Source organism: Bombina bombina, chromosome 4 (genome assembly GCF_027579735.1).
Source record: "Bombina bombina isolate aBomBom1 chromosome 4, aBomBom1.pri, whole genome shotgun sequence".
Classification (NCBI taxonomy): domain Eukaryota; kingdom Metazoa; phylum Chordata; class Amphibia; order Anura; family Bombinatoridae; genus Bombina; species Bombina bombina.
The window spans coordinates 438,385,126-438,402,618 of NC_069502.1; the positions used below are offsets into that span (position 1 = coordinate 438,385,126).

Sequence of the window (17,493 nt, forward strand, 5' to 3'; positions counted from 1 at the left end):
TGTGGTCTTAGATGTATCCTCAACCTGTTCTAGTAACATCACTCTGTTCCCCAGAGCGGTGATTTCTTTTTTAACGCCTGCCAAGCCCTCCTTAATAGCCTGGTTAACCTGCGACATGAAAAGAGTGAGATCTTGTTTAGTGGGAAGGTTGTTTATGTCGGCTCTTGTGAGTGGAGTTTTCTGGATATCGCTCCATTGCGAGCTCTCCTCCAAGCTATCAGTACTGTCTTCTGTGACCATAGTTGGATTGGAGGGCATAAGTCCCTCTTGTGGCTTGAAAAATCCATTTAACTTAGTATTTGTGGACATATTTGGTTTGTTCAACTTGTCAGCTTTTTGCTTGCTGCGAGAGGTCATGGTGGTCTTGTGCCAAGAGGTATTATGACTATGTTTCTCCTCACTCACGTGCCAAAGAGGTTAGCGCGAGGTGGATAAGCTTTATATGACAAGGCTGCTGTGTAATTCAGGTGCAGCTGCAGTTGATGTGGGTTATTCTATGTATATTTATCTTAATTTTCCTGCTCTCAGCGCTTTTAGAAGTTAGGCTGTCTGTCCCTTGCTACAGTCGCATCTCATGCGGTTTCTCTGGGAGGAGAGCTAGTGCTATGTTTTTCCCCACTTGATAAATCACACACACTGCCGGTAATGATGCTGGGGCGCAAGCAGGGGCACTACTAATGAAAGTCCAAGTCGGGCCATATCCCATGTGCCCGTTATATATATTTGTCAGTAGCCCTTTAACTGTGTACCCCTGTTTCGAAGCAAAGTCTCACATATGCAAATATGAATAAAGGTATACTTGCGGCCAGTGGTGGGAATGGTGGTCAATAGTGTCCCTGCATAGCACCGCTCAGTTGTCGTCTGCAGCCGAAGTAGTCTATGCAGCTCTGCTTAATGAGATGCGCTGTGTCGCTGTTAGATCTGGGAAGCTGCTACTGCGTCACCATTTTCCATCACCGTGGTCTCTGTCTAGGCCGCATGTCGGCGTCTTGTTTGTTATGCCTCTGAGTGTTGATTATTGCTGAGTGTCAGGCTCCGGTGGTGTTCAGATAGTTTGCGACACCTATTGCTATATTTTTGGTGCCTTGTGTAGTCCGGGAGACCCGCCGCCAGAACTCAGAGCTCCGGAGCTCTCTCAGTCAGCGGCCATGTTCTTTGTCAGCCGGCTCCGCCCCCGCCGGCATCTTCTAATAAGGAGAGTATATACAGGACTTTCAACTTTGTGTCTCAAGAGTATGGTAGAAATTGAATTATTTACAAAGTCCTGACATAGAGGAGGATAATACTCAGACATCCTAGGTCCAAACAGTCCCCCTGCTTCAGAGGCGACATGCTGATGGTGTACTCCAACATTCTCATTTCATAAGCCTTCCCTGGGTACAGGGGCTTCACTGACAACTTATCCAGGCTCCTACACATCTAGATTTGAGATAGCAACAGGCAAAGTCCATCATGCTGTTCAGGCCTCTAGGTGAGACTGTATCCAATGAAAAATCCATCTCACTTCTAGCTTTAGCTCTATCACCCCCTTGCTTCAATGGCGGTAGATGGTCGATTAACATTGTCCGTAGTGATGATATAGGATGGCCTGCTTTCACAAAGTGCCTGGCCATGTGCTGATCAGAATCTTCCTTGTCAATGGCCTGTCTAATGGCTGATTTGTGGTCGGCTAGGCGCTCCCTGAAGGTAGTGATCGTTTTTCCAATATAACACAGAGAATATGGACAGATGATTATATAAATCACATATTCAGAAAGGCAAGTCATTCTGTGTTTGATCTGATACAGCTTATTCGTGTGTGGATGATGAAATGTGCTGCCTGTAATCACACTATTACAAGTCACGCAATTTCCACAACAAAAGCATCCCTTTTTACCTCTGGGCAACCGTGTCTCTTTATGATAACAATGGACTGGATCCGTCAGTACCAGAAGATCGCGTACATTTTTAAATCTCTTATATACCATTCGGAGAGGTGGAATACCACCAAAGGGAAGACTGCTACCCATTGCTACTATAGGCCAGTTATCCTTGAGTGCTGCCGTCACAAATCTAGTTGCCGGAGTATAGGTAGTGATGAAATACATTCGGGTGTCAGGAGCATCATCAGCTCTTCTGATGGTGGTGTGTGCCTGTGTCAGGCCTTTAGCTTTATTAAATTGTTGGGAAATGAGAGAATGTGGGTACCCTCTGTTCAGGAATTTCATAGACATTTCATCAAGTTGTGACATTTTCTGAGTATTATCGATGTTTCACACCACCCGCAGAAGCTGAGAAGAACTGACCCCATCTTTCTGAAAACAAGGATGAAAACTGCTATAATGCAAAATGGAGTTTTTGTCGGTCTGTTTACTAAAAAGATTAGTATGTAGTTGACATCCCTCTTATTATAAACTCCTTATATATCTCAAGATCAAGAAAATTAACCATTTTTGTGTCGCTCTCTATCTTAAATCTAATAGTAGATTCCAGTGAGTTCAAGGCATCAAACCAGACCATCAATCAATCAGAGTTAACCCTCCAGATCAAAAACACATTATCAATATTACGGCGGTAAAAACGAATAGATGTGTTTGTGGAAAAGAAGATATTCGATTGTTCGTACATTGCCATATAAATATTGGCATATGTAGGGGCCATACTCGACCCCATAGCCGTTCCAAGGGTTTGCAGAAAAAAAAATGCCTTTTCAAAGTGAAAAAAAGTCTTTTCCAGACACAACTCTAATAACTGAACAATAAAGTCAATAGGGTGGCCGTTATATTGTTGGTTGCTAATAAGTATCCAACGTACCATATCAATACCGTGTCAGTGTGGAGTTACAGTATACAAAGTAAATTAATTAGTTCAAATTAATCTTTAAGATATGACCGAGTAATCTACTCGCTCATATCTTAAAGATTCATTTGAACTAATTAATTTACTTAAGGCACAAACTGACTTCTCAGAGTCTGATGTACTTGTTACCATGGACGTGGTAAGTTTGTATACTGTAATTTCACACCGACACGGTATTGATATGGTACGTCAGATACTTATTAACAACCAACAATATAACGGCCCCCCTATTGACTTTATTGTTCAGTTATTAGAGTTGTATCTGGAGAATAATGTTTTTCGCTTTGAAGAGGCATTTTTTCTGCAAACCCTTGGAACGGCTATGGGGTCGAGTATGGCCCCTGCATATGCCAATATTTATTTGGCAATGTACGAACAATCGAATATCTTCTTTTCCAGAGAAAGTGTTTTTACAAATGTTAGCTTTAAGTCTTTTAGCCATAACTTTAATATTTGTTTTCCTGTTTAAAACAAACACTATTCATGACACTACTTATTTACTTAAAAGGACAGTAAAATCAAAATTAAACTTTCATGATTCAAATAGAGCATGCAATTTTAAATATCTTTCCAATTTACTAAAGTTATCAAATTTTCTTCGTTCTCGATATCTTTTATTGAAGAGTATGTATATATTAAAGAGTATGTATTTGTGTGTGTGCATGTGTGTATATATTAAAAAAAAAAAATATATATATATATATATATATGTGCGCGCGCACACATACACACACACGTGTGTGTATGTGTATATATATATATATTCACAACCCCGAAAACGTTCCTCAATAAAAGGTTTTGTGGAAGTCCTGTGAGTGCATCCTTACCTTCCTGTATGCTTTATATTCTTGCACCCAGGCTGTTAACTCGTGGTGGGCTGAGCTGGAAATTGGCTTGTTGTGTGTATGTGTATATGTATATATATATATATATATATATATATATATATATATATATATATATATATATATATATATATATATATATATATATATATATATATATATATATATATATATATATATATATATATATAAATACAAATTATTCCACTTCTCTCTCCTTTATCTCTGTCATTGGTTTGTATATATATATATAAAAAAAGGAACAACTTTTCAAATGTAGATCCTCTTCCAGGTTTGAGGTTTGAACCACCCCTGCTCTCTGACAGATGAACTGTTGGGTTTGGAAGGTTTAGGCTAGTCATTGACACCAGTGCATGACTTGAGTTTGTACATAAGCAGAGTTAGGCATTTATGGGGGGCATTTAGCAGGTCCCTTTAATTTTGTTTTGTGAAACTGGAACCTAAAACAATTATGTAAAGTGGCAGAAGGGGCATAGGGCAGAGCTCCCAACCCTAGAGACAATCCCTTGCCGATTACTCATGTACCATCATATTTGTATGTACGACAAGATGGGACATCTTGGAAATAGGAGAGTTATATATTATTGATGTACTGAACTTGCATGTATACTTGACTGTACCTACATTTAGGCTGACAAAGGCTTGCTTATTTTGTATTCCACTTCATGTTAAAGTGTTGGGGTCATATTCTGCCTTTGGTACAGTGGTTTCTAGTCTTTGTGCAGATAAACACCTCTATGTATAGCTTTTGGCTACCTCATATCATTTTAAAGCTATAAAAAATATTTTTCTCAATGACCGCAAAATACTTTCTTAATTATTTTATCCACAAAGGGCACTTAACTTATTTAACAGATGAATTAAAAAGCTGTCATTAGAAGGGAAAAAAAATATGTTCATGTGACTTGCAATCAGTTTATTAAATCTGATTACTTTATATGCATCTATTTACATTGGTTATACGCATTTCAAAATATCAAGAACTTAGTTTTAAATAGTTGATGAGTCATTTTGCTCTTTAGACCACTTGTCAGCGTCACCCAAGTTCTCTTCTCTTTGCAATAAACAGACCAGCACAATTTAGTAACGTGGATTACAAGGCAATGTTAAATATAGACTGAAAGCTGAGCCGGTTTGGCAGGAGGAAGCATATCTGCAAGCTTGTTTAGTGCATTGCTATCTCCTAGTGATAGGTGGATTGGTAAAACATTATCTGCAGGGTAGAATGCAAAGATCACAGCACATGCAGTACATTAAAGGGACATGAAACACAATTCTTTTTTCTTTTATGATTTAGAAAGAGTATGCCATTTTAAACAACTTTATAATTTACTTCTAGTATCTAATTTGCTTTATTCTCTTGATATATTGTGCTGAAAAGCATATCTAGATATGCTCAGTAGCTGCTGATTGGTTGCTGTACATAGACACCTCGTATGATTGGCTCATCCATGTGCATTGCTATTTCTTCAACAAAGGATAGCTAAATAATGACGCAAACTAGATAATAGAAGTAAATTGGAATGTTGTTTAAAATTTTATTCTCTACTTGAATCATGAAATAATTTTTTTGGGTTTAGTGTTCCTTTAATGTTAGCTTGTTTTTACTTTGCAGCCTTTTAAGGGATCACAGCACATAGCCAAAGTATAACATAATTTATGGATTATTAGATAAAATAATAACTTTGTCTGCAGTAGAAATTTGCCTTTTGAATCGTAACATGGAGTTAAATATATCTGTCCATAAGTAATGATTCTTAAGTAGACCCCACCATAGGATAGTTTAGGTTCATGAACAAAAAATTTGATTAGTAAAGCATTACGTCATTTTTGTCATCCTGCATTGTGTCACTTTGAATTATAACCTGGCCAATGCCTGGTATTAATAACAATTGTCTGTAGAAGTAGTTTATTAAGCAGAATGAAAACAAAGATATGTTTTAGTAACCCAAATGCTTTGTCTCATTAAATATAGGCTAACCGTTCAGGCGTAGAAGAAATTAATATTTTACTCTACTACCAGAAAATCCTTTAATCTCATCAATCAATCTCTCTGTTTCTCAGTTTGTCTCTATTTCTCAGCACAAAAAAATAGATATAATCTTTATTTTCCATATGTAAATGTTTAGCACAATGTATTGTGCAGTGTGGGTGTATTGCAGTTGTGATAAAAATCAAGTGTTGCTACAGTTATTTACTGCTTGAACAAGACTGAGTTAATGAGAAATTATGAAATGCATGCAATATTTCTTCTGTATGATAAATAAGTAAAATAACCATTTGAGTAGGGCTGTGCAAAATATCAGTTTTTTTGATTAAATATTGCGATTTTAATAACATATTTTTTAAGCATACATTTTGCACTGCAGACTGAGTAGGCCAGAGAATAGAGCACTGCCAGTCCGCCATCTTCCTTGTCTGCGCACACCTCAGGACTGGAGCAGCAATCCATGAGGCTTGTGAAATGGCAGCAGTAGCGTTACATGCTTTGACAGGTTTCATTCTTTAGTTTTCAGTTTAAGTAGATTTCATCAGATGATTAACTTCTGGTATATCTGTTGCCTCACAACCAGTGTGTGTTTCTTGTTTTACAGACACATGAGTTGATAGCTCTGCCTCTGAAGTACTGTCCTTTGTACAGCAAAATAACACACAGGTAAGTTGCATATTTATTAGATAATATAGAATTCAGATTATTTGTTTTCTAATTTTCTTAGCAGGAATCAAACCATTAATAATATGATCGCCATATTTTGGTGAAATGTTTATGGCCTATGGTTATGACGTAGCATGACAAATCCCGAGCATCATAGCGCCTATTGCAAGCAAGAGGTGCAGTGCCCACTTATGGCCAGCTGCCACAAGGAGACACATCCCTCCGTGGAACTACCTGCATGTGGTGCTAAAAGGCAGCACAGCTCACCCTAGCCTTGATATTCAAAGGATTCTCCAGCTTGGAGATAAATTGTAGTTCAGACTTCACAGTGGTTGAACTCACTGAATACTCAAAAGAGAAAGGGTGGAACTCTCCAGAACTGCAAGATCTCTCTATGTTTGTGAAGGACAAGTCTAGGGCAGTATAGCACTGCATAATATACAAGTTTTGTTGCAATTATTTTATATTACTATACATTTCAGGTTGGCTCAATTGCAAACTTAAACTGACCATTTCAGAAAGTGGGAGGGACAGGGGAGTTCCCTGGGCTGAACAATGCAGTTCCCAGGGTATGTCTGAAGCTCTCTCACAAGTCTTGTGACATTTTATAAGCATATTAAACAAGCTGGTCTCACTGAATTATCTCGCCAGCTGTATGCAGAATTCACAATACTTATTTTAACTAATAGAAAGTAATATGTACTAAAATATTGACACAACTGAGTTAAATTTGTAAATGATGCATGTAATTGATACTGAGCCTTTAGATCAACCCCAGGTGTTCGCCATTTACCTTTTCTCTCCCATGTGAAATTTTGTATCCCAGAGAGCTTTATTACTTTCTATGGAAGGCATCTCTCATCTCTCTCGGACTTTCAAGTTCCTCCCCTTTACTTAGAAAATTCAGTAAATTCAGAACTTGTGAAGCCTGCACTATAATCTCTCTCCAAACTATAGAATGTTGGATTATCTGGCCCTTAGAAACTAATGAAGCTCTCTGGGAAACTGAAGATGACATTTTTTTGTTATAAATTGAAGAAAAGCAAAGTGCAATGCAATTTGTAAAATATGCACATACATGTACAAAGTATAAGACTGATTTGTTAAAGTTACACAGAAACTGTGAAGGCATAATCAGAATTTGTAAAATCCCAATCCTAAATACACTGCTGTGTACAAAATAAAATACATATTCGAAAGTGCAACGTTTAAATGTGATAAAAGTTAATCTGAAGTGTAAAGTGATATAAAATTCAAAGCACAAAGTGTAAATTCAGCAGAACTGTCATGTTATACAGTGCTATATTGCACTGAGGTTGTCTCTCTTTCACATACAGAAATGCAGGGAACTCCCAATGGAGAAGTATAGCAAAATCTGCCTTTAAAAATGTCACTAGGGATCTTGCAGTTGTGGAGGATCATTTTTAGATAATTGAACCTGAGCAGATTTTGTTTTGTACATCAGCCCCCCTGACTTACATGTATCATTGCTTTGTCTTTTACATTTATTACTAGCAATCAGTTGGTTAAATCACTTCTGCAAGTGTGGTGAGCAGCAATGATTTAATCTATACATGCCTTTGAAATTAATTGTAGTGAGTTGCTCTTTTAATTACCCTGTGCTCTGTGTAGCCGCTGGGTTAAATCATTGTTTTTTTCTGTATATATATAAAATTATAAAATCATCATGTAGCCCCCCCCAATAATTGCTAGCTCCTGGCTTTTGAACACATTTGTTAAGCTCTGGGTTATAGTAGATTGTTTAGAGGAGCACCAAACTAAGTCTAGAATATAGTGTGTCTAAACAGTTTGTCGTAAGCAGTTTGTGTTCTTTAGAACTACTCCATTGTATGGCCATTTGTTTATTGTGATCACTGGTATATGCTCCTAAAGCATTGTCCCTAGCTGTCCAGTGCCTGACAGCTAGGCTCCTATGTATACCTCCTTCATTGTTTTTTTTTAGAGACTTTATACAGGTGTGATGGGTTAAGCTGGGCATGTGAGACCAGTCACTGAATGGAAGTGAATGGAGAATGAGGCAGCAGCGGCGGCTCGCTTACAGAAATACCAGCTTGAGTGCTGAGCAGCCATGGGCAAAGCATTAGAAATTTATATCATGAACAAAAACAAACAAATTGACATATAATAGCAAAGAGCTTAAATTAAGTTAGAAGGAATAGAATATTAGTATTCTTGGCCTATGTTGATAAGAAATAGGAATGGTGTCTGGAGCTTATGAATGGTATATGCGTGAGTTTTTTTTTTGTTTGTTTTTTTGCGCTCCTCTTCTTTCTCTCGCCCCTCCACCATGCTTCCCTCCCACCTAACTCTTGGCAAAGTTATGCTCTCAGGCTTTACTTTTATTTTAGTTTTGCAAAATGAATATACATAAACTTAATTTTTTATCCTGGAACGTGGGGGGGATAACATCACCTATCAAAAGAAAGTCAATAATAAAATATCTAAATTCCCTTAACCCACAAGAACAAGAGATGCACTTAAAACCTGAGGAAGCATTAAAATTAAAATCTAAATGGGTGGGAAACATAATAAGTTCACCATACTGTGGGCGGAAAAGGGGAGTAGCGATCTTACTTAATAAGAGCTTGTAGTGCGATATCCTCTCCCAAGATATAGATCAGAACGGGAGAAATCATCTTATTTTAGAGGTATTAATCCATGAAGTAAAAATGGTACTATGAAATATATATGGTCCTAATAAACCAGATAGATTATTTTGGGATAATTTGAAGTCTAAACTGATGTATTTGAGTAACCAGAAAATTATAATGGGTGGAGACTTCAATATAGCGCCCAGGCCCCGACTGGATAGGTTCAAATGCACAAATAAATGCGAACAAGGGAAAAATAGGATTCTTTCTAATTTTAGGACGGATTTAAGGCTAACAGACGTATGGTGTGCACAATTCCCGGATGTTAGAGCATATACATGCGAATCGAAAACATTCAGTACACTTTCGCGTATAGATTTTTTTCTGGTTTCAGAACATGCATTAAACCAAGTCGCTAGGGCAGATATTAAGGATATCGTCATTACAGACCACGCGGTTATTTCATTGTTGATAAAGATTGGACCAGATTCTGGCCCTAATTTTTCTCCTATTTAATAAATAACCTACAGTTTACCAATTGGTTGATAAATAAATGGAACGAGTATAAGTATAATAACGATGCATATGTGGTCAAACCTGAAATTTTCTGGGAAGCATTTAAGGCCTTTATTAGGGGAGAAATAAGAGCATATGTATGTAAATGGAGAAGGAAAAGCAAGGCCAGAGAAACTCAGCTAACGAACCAAGTCAGAAATGCCTATGAGTTTTATATAAAAAATCCTGTTAAATTAGCTTGGGACAAATACTCTGAAAAAAAAAAGGAAAGGGATTTATTTATTAAACATAAGACTATACAAGAAGATTTAAAATCAAGAGCAAAATACCGCGGGAACTATGGAAGATCGGCCAGATATCTCTCAACCCTGATTAAAAATCGACAAAGCAGTAATAGAATCCATAAAATCAGACTATTAGGACATATAATAGAGCAGATCTAGCTATCTGCCTGTTACTATTACTATCAGTCATTTATAAAGGACCAATATATTATGCAGTGCTATGATATTGAGTATTAAATTGCAGAGTACAATAATTAAGGCATTTGCATGAATTGTAAAGGGCCCTGCCCATTAGTCACTGTTATGACCCATTCTGTTTGTTTTGACATATTAAAGTAAAAAGCTAATATATATTTTTTTTATACCTAATATAAAAATATTTTTTGAGGATTATTCATGTTCTTAATGGAATGTAGAACCTATATTCTAATTGACATTACATAACTATGTTTCAGTTGAACTGTTTAATGTACTGCATATCATAATCTAATTTAGATTAACCACGTAAACACAATTGTGGTTAACTGTTTTTATGTAAGGGGAAGCTTACTAATCTGATAAACATATTCAAGCCGTTTTTCCGACTTTACAATGCAAGTTTCCTCACTTCTCTTTGAAAGTACTAGCAGAAATTCTAGTTTGCACACTTCTTAAGGTGGCACAAATCTTATTAAGATATCTCCAATATATCTGTAGTTCAAAGACATGGTACAGGATATGTGGCCGGAAATGTGGTTGAGATAATGCAACCTGTTGTTGTGTCTCTGCTATATACCCTGCTTTTTACCACACTTGATATTACTGCCAACCACATTCCAAACCAAACCTCTGTATAAACAGTTAAATAATTATTAGACAGTTAAATAGGCTGTCACTAGTAAATACCACATATCTATACAGCTCTTAGATCCACTAGTTAAAGAAAGGAGATATTAGATGACACTGTACTGTACTGTGTGTTGTAGGTTTTTAACAATGGCATGATATACTGTATGCTGCCAGTGAATTGAGAGCTAGAATTTGTATCCCTAGCCATGAAACAACTTTGCATGCTCAGTATATGGTCATGTATCCATACCTAGAAGATGCAGGGCCAGCCATGACAATGAAAGAGATGTTTATTTGTACCACACCATTAATCTATGGCTTTATCTTTTTGTAAATTGGATAACCCACAAGCTGATTTAACTACAGTTTGCAAAGATTTTAGTCTTTGCTTTCCATTGATTCCAGTTCTAAGAAATCAAGAATAATTCTCACCCCTGAAACCTACTTCTGTATGCAAGGTAAAATTATCATGAAAACTATAACTTTTACTAGAAGCATTTTTTTATCACCAGTATGCTGGGAAAAGTAATTTACTTGCACCCAATTTTGAGTTTTATGTCCCTTTTAAATTTCTGTTTGTGCTAAAAAAAAGTCAGCACTTTTATGAATTATATCCAGGAAATACAATTGTTACAGCAAAAACTCTGAAGTTAAGGGATTGCATGCTAATGCTATTTTGATGGGGTTTTACTGAAAAACATTTTATTATATTCAAGTGCACACAGACACTTTAAATTAAAATGCTTAAAATAGACAATTTGTCTTCACTATGAAAAAGACAAATGAGGAAGTAGTTTAAGATTTTGTATCTTATTAGTGATTACATGATTGTTCCAGATGATAAAATCACAGAATATCAGACCCCCAACACACAAACACACAGTTTAATTCTTGTTAACGTAAAACCCCTGACTTCTGTTCACACAAATATGAAAGTAGATCCTCACTACGAACTGTTCTGACTGCAACACCCTGGGTACATAGCAGAGAAGTGACAGATGGCCACTGTCCTTTCGAGCCTGCTATATTTATATGCCCAGGTGTTTGTGAAATTGATACTTGATATGTTTCTCATAAGCCGTCTTGTGTTTTTGCCACATTAACACATGTAAAAACTTGCTGAAGAGGCACAGAATCAGTCAGCTTCTGTGTAAAAGGTCCTATATATCCTTTGTATGATCTTGTATTTATATAATGAGCAGACAAACATTTTACATCTGTAAATGCAATATTATTTTATTTAGTTACTCCCAGGTCTTGCCCACATACAGTCTACTAACACACTGAGGAGATGGAGGTTCAAAATGTGCCGAAACTCAACTCCCGTAAGAGAAGGAAAGATGTTACAGGACCCAATGGAACAACAGACGAAGGCATGGTGCCTATTAAGGTTCCTCGTCACACAATTGTGAGTATTAAGGGGTCTAGGGATTTATGAGAATCGTTATCGGTGAAAATGTACTAATGTATTGTTCCTTGCAGGTATAATAGGAGGGATAAAGTCCAACATAAGCACTATTATAAAAGTGTAATTGATCAGAATATCTCCACTTTTTTATTTTATTTTTTTATTTATAGTACTGTTTGCCAGACCATGTAATTACACCACAATAGTCAACAAAGTACCCTATTAGTTCTATATTAAAATGTTATCTTGTACATATGACTGTGCTTTTGTATTTGTAACTGTCACAAAATGTACATTATTCCTGAAGAAGACTGATACCTAAACATACTTGTGTTTTACTAAAGATGACATGGTTTCAGATTGAGACATATTCTTCTCCCTTTGACACTCTCCTTTGATTTATAAAATTTTAAAAAAAAAATCATTCTGCACTTACGCGTGCTACTAGTATAGAAACATAGGAAATACGTGTTCAAGAGCAGAATAATCTTCAGTTTGTGGTGATTTTTGTTTTGTTTCCACTCATATATTTTTTATCTAGTTGTAATATGCTTATTCATGCCTCAAGTCAATATGGCTTCAGAAAATGGGTACATTTCATTTTAGGTTCAGTCCTTTTTTTATATTTTATTTGTTTTAGAAAAGAATATACATAAGGTTACATTTAAATTAGAAAAAGTGACAATTTAAATGCCTTATGATCAATATTTAGATGGGCATATCTTTTTATTATTATTATTATTATTATTTAGATTGTAAGTTATACTGAAAAGCTATTTTTGAAAATAAATTTGTGCTAATTGAAAATTGAAATGATTTTCTGAACATAGTTTATCAGTTATGCTATTTTTATGATCTGGGTAATCATCATCAGTCAATCATCACTTGAAATCATGTTTCTTAGATGAAAAGTTAGGAATTCTTCTTGTTTGACAATTTAACCTCTTCACAACGTTAGGACGTTTCATGCTGTCCTAACAACGGTGGGCTTTAACGCCGAAGGACGGCATGGAATGTCCTACTTTTATAAGGCGTTCTGCAACCTCCCCCTTTTGACAAAATCATGATGGTGGAGGGGGGCGTGTCAAGCCAATGGAGGGAGGCCTTTTTCCTTAAAGGGATATGAAACACAATTTTTTTCTTCCTGATTCAGAAAGTGAATACAAATTTAAAGTTTGCCATTTACTTATATTATCAAATATGTTTCATTCTCATGTTATTCTTTGTTGAAGAGATATCTAGATAGGTAGCATGCACATTTGGAGCACTGCATGACAGGAAATAGTGCTGCCATCTAGTGTGCATGCTAATGTATGATATTTTTACAAAACTGCTGCCATATAGTGCTGCAAACACATGCACACTCTTGAACTTGCCCTCCTGCTTTTCAACAAAGGATAACAACGAAACAAAGTACATTAGAAAGTTGTTTAAAACAATATGTTTTATATGAATCATGAAAGTAATTTTTTTGTCCCTTTAAAGGGTAGTGGAAGTCGTATTAAAGTTTTATGATAAAATAAAAAAAATACTTTCTATTTTACTTCTATTATCAAATGTACCTCTTTCTTTTGGTATCCTTTGTTAATACTTATTTCCTTTCCATGACAGGCTGCCTAGGTTGGTTCAGCGGTGTGCACATCTGTTTAAAGCAATGTTATACATTTAGTGCCCAAGGCGTGTATTTCCTGAGGTTACCTAGCGGTGATCATTTTTGTTTATTTTTACAATAGAGAACTTGCTAATGTCAGCTATTTAACACTCTTGTTTCTTGTTAGAGCATTTATTTTATATGCCACGGTTCCATATGCACTCTTCAAATAGCCCTTACCAGCTGAAGTAAACCGAAATGGTCTGACTGCCCATTGACATGCTATTTCAAAGTTCTGGCTACCATATTTCTTTCATTTTCTTTACCTTAAACCATGCCCTGATTTAGTGACAGTTTCATAAGTGTACACAAAGTGCTACAACCATGACGTATTCCATGACACCTCAGTTGCTTCTAAATTTGGAGAACAGACACATCTTTAGAAGGTAGACAAGTGCAGAGTTTTAAACTGGGACTTGATCTTTTCTTTTCCACTGAATAATATGTTCAAGATGTTGTAGTAGATAGTGTTCCTGGACTTGCAAACAGGCATGGCAAATGTTCATAGTCTTCTGTGATTAGGTACCTATAAACAGGCATGGCAAATGTTCATAGTCTTCTGTGATTAGGTACCTATAAACAGGCATGGCAAATGTTCATAGTCTTCTGTGATTATTCTGTGATTAGGTACCTATAAACAGGCATGGCAAATGGTCATAGTATTCTGTGATTAGGTACCTATAAACAGGCATGGCAAATGGTCATAGTCTTCTGTGATTAGGTACCTATAAACAGGCATGGCAAATGGTCATAGTATTCTGTGATTAGGTACCTATAAACAGGCATGGCAAATGGTCATAGTCTTCTGTGATTAGGTACCTATAAACAGGCATGGCAAATGGTCATAGTCTTCTGTGATTAGGTACCTATAAACAGGCATGGCAAATGGTCATAGTCTTCTGTGATTAGGTACCTATAAACAGGCATGGCAAATGGTCATAGTATTCTGTGATTAGGTACCTATAAACAGGCATGGCAATGGTCATAGTATTCTGTGATTAGGTACCTATAAACAGGCATGGCAATGGTCATAGTCTTCTGTGATTAGGTACCTATAAACAGGCATGGCAATGGTCATAGTCTTCTGTGATTAGGTACCTATAAACAGGCATAGCAAATGGTCATAGTATTCTGTGATTAGGTACCTATAAACAGGCATGGCAATGGTCATAGTATTCTGTGATTAGGTACCTATAAACAGGCATGGCAATGGTCATAGTCTTCTGTGATTAGGTACCTATAAACAGGCATGGCAAATGGTCATAGTCTTCTGTGATTAGGTACCTATAAACAGGCATGGCAAATGGTCATAGTCTTCTGTGATTAGGTACCTATAAACAGGCATAGCAATGGTCATAGTATTCTGTGATTTAGGTACCTATCTCCTGTGTTGTGCTGTCAATGGCTGATATGTAATAATCATATTCTAGTCTGGAATAAGAGTTTATCTGGCAGATCAAAGCCAGCAGCCTTAGAACCGGTGTAATTACATCACATTGGAAAATCTACAGAACCAGTGTATCTGCTGATGGGTCAAAAAAAGAAAAATAAGAAGTTTCAAGTAAATAATGTGAAGAAATTATATTTATACACACAGGAAAATAAAAAAGCTGCAAGGTCTCCTCTGTCTTGTGAGGAAATACAGCAAGCAGTAGCAAAAAGAGGTTTTTAAGGGACATAAAAAAAATTATTTCATGATTCACATAGAACATACAATTCCTTTGGTTGCTAAGCCATTTCCCACCTGTGTGCTAAGCTGGTTTTGAGACTTTTTGTTGCAGTTCACGTTTAAACACTTTTAGAAGTAAAGTTTGTGTGAATAAACTATACAAACTATTTATTGTTTTTTTTTCAGCAGATTCAAAATATACCATTAGTATATGTGTATGTATCATCAGATTTAAAAAATACTGCATAAAATGTGAAAAAAGTGTATTTGTTTACTCCTGACTTAATAAATAAATAATAGTATGTCATTTTATTTTTCTAAGCTCTATCATCAAAATCTGTTGTGGATAAATATTTGTAGTAGGTAACCTGTCTGAAATAAGCAGAAATTAAGAACATTTCACTGTTTTCTTCATAAATGGAAAGAGTCCACAGCTGCATTCATTACTTTTGGGAAATAAGAACTTGGCCACCAGGAGGAGGCAAATACACCCAGCCAAATGCTTAAATACTCCTCCCACTTCCCTCATCTCCCAGTCATTTTTTGCCTTTTGTCCCAGGAGGTTGGCAGAGAAATGTCAGAAGTTAGTTTTGTCTCTTATGGAGGGTAGTACTCTTCGACATGGGACAGGAGTTTTAAGTAATCCTATCAGTCTCTCAGTTAGAGCCTGGATGAAAGTTAGAGTCCGGAGATGCAGGGAGAGTCTTTCTGCAAAACCATCCCGACTCATATTAACAGCTCCACAAGCAATCAGCGTTGTCGAACTTCGCTTTGCTGCATGCTTTTTTCTCTCAAGTCCATGGCGGAGGCACTGCTACTATTCGTCACACTTGAAGGGCCGTGTTCCTGTTCCACGGCGTAGATTCCGGTAAGATCGTTTCATTTTACTTCATCAGAATGTATTGTAACTTATTAATATTTCCCGTAAGGAACTATCTTGCGGGACTTATTAAGTATATTTTTAGGGCCTCAGTGAGGCTCCATTGGTATCTTGGAATCGAGGGTTAATATCTCCCGAGGGGGATTATTGAACAGGTTTTTTTTAATCATGTTTGTTATGTGATTCAATCTGCTTATGTGTAGTGTTAACTGGGCTCTTGGCTTAGAACATAAAGACCTTTAGAAGTGACGCAACCTTATCGTTGGGCTTGCTTTTTTTGGACTGTACGGTCTTCCATTTCTGCATTCCTGATCGTGTGGTGACTGAAAAATTAGAGTCTGCTTGTGTCTGGTTCTAGGAGGTGGTGAGTGCCGCAGCCATTGGGGGTGTCAGGTGCCGTTTAAGTTTTTTCTTAGTCCATATTAGTATATTCTCTATCTAGTTATGGATGATTCTGATGCTGAGACTGTTCAAATTTCAGATTCTTCGACTTGTGAAGAATGCGAATTCGCCCCGTTGACACAGGTCAATCAGTTATGTTTGATATGCCGTAATAGAGCGCCCTGTTCCACAGGCTCGGGGAATCAGGGGTCTGCTGAGCCATCCGCCTCTGGGGGTTCTGTCCTCCAAGAGGCGAGTTCCCTACCGCTCTCTACTACTACACATGCGGGTAACCCAGTTTATCCCTCCTTACAGGGCGGCTTGTTCCCCCCAGAAGTTGCAGCTCGTTTTCGCTTTCACATATTTTTGGCGATTATGCGTCTGCAAAGTCCAGACGTTTATTTGCGTTTGTGCTCGTGCCTGTTTGTCCCGGGCCTATTGACCTTGGGTGGGCCTATACAGTTTGCCGCTGGTGTAGCTGTCCCTGAGTGTTGTGCCTTTCGTTACAGAATAGTGCATCTTCGAGTTTTACTTAGACACGTTTTTGAGTTATTGGAAGATCATTTCCTTAACGGATACGGGAATCCGCAGTTTTCTACTTCAAATGGCTCACCTCATTAGACATGAGGGGATGATGTAATTTCCAAATTGTCTGCTTATTGAGATCTTTCCCAGTTTTTTTTGGAAGATCAGGGTTCCGTTTTGGCTGGTCCTGTGGGTATGCCTGTTTTCTTCCTGGGCGTTAACCAACGGGTTGCCTCATATTTTCTTTAACTGGTTATTATTATTATCGGTTATTTGTAGAGCGCCAACAGATTCCGCAGCGCTATTAACAAAGGCGGAGTACAACAAAACAGTTATAGGGATCAAATGGGTAGAGGGCCCTGCCAAGAGTTGCACTGTT

The 17,493-nt window shown here is 37.0% G+C and overlaps 1 protein-coding gene across 4 annotated transcripts in view; it reads left to right on the forward strand.

Annotated features, from left to right (window-relative positions):
- Positions 1 to 17,493, forward strand: part of LOC128656396 (choline-phosphate cytidylyltransferase A) — a 110,154-nt gene that overhangs the window by 24,557 nt on the left and 68,104 nt on the right. For 3 of the 4 annotated variants that reach the window (XM_053710274.1, XM_053710275.1, XM_053710273.1), the window contains exons 2-3: positions 6,299 to 6,360; positions 11,845 to 12,008. In XM_053710274.1, coding sequence (XP_053566249.1) covers positions 11,892 to 12,008 — 117 coding nt within the window. In that variant the 5' untranslated portion in view covers positions 6,299 to 6,360; positions 11,845 to 11,891. Of the gene's footprint in view, positions 1 to 6,298; positions 6,361 to 11,739; positions 11,758 to 11,844; positions 12,009 to 17,493 lie in introns of those variants that run through there. The other variant, XM_053710276.1, reaches the window with a different exon arrangement.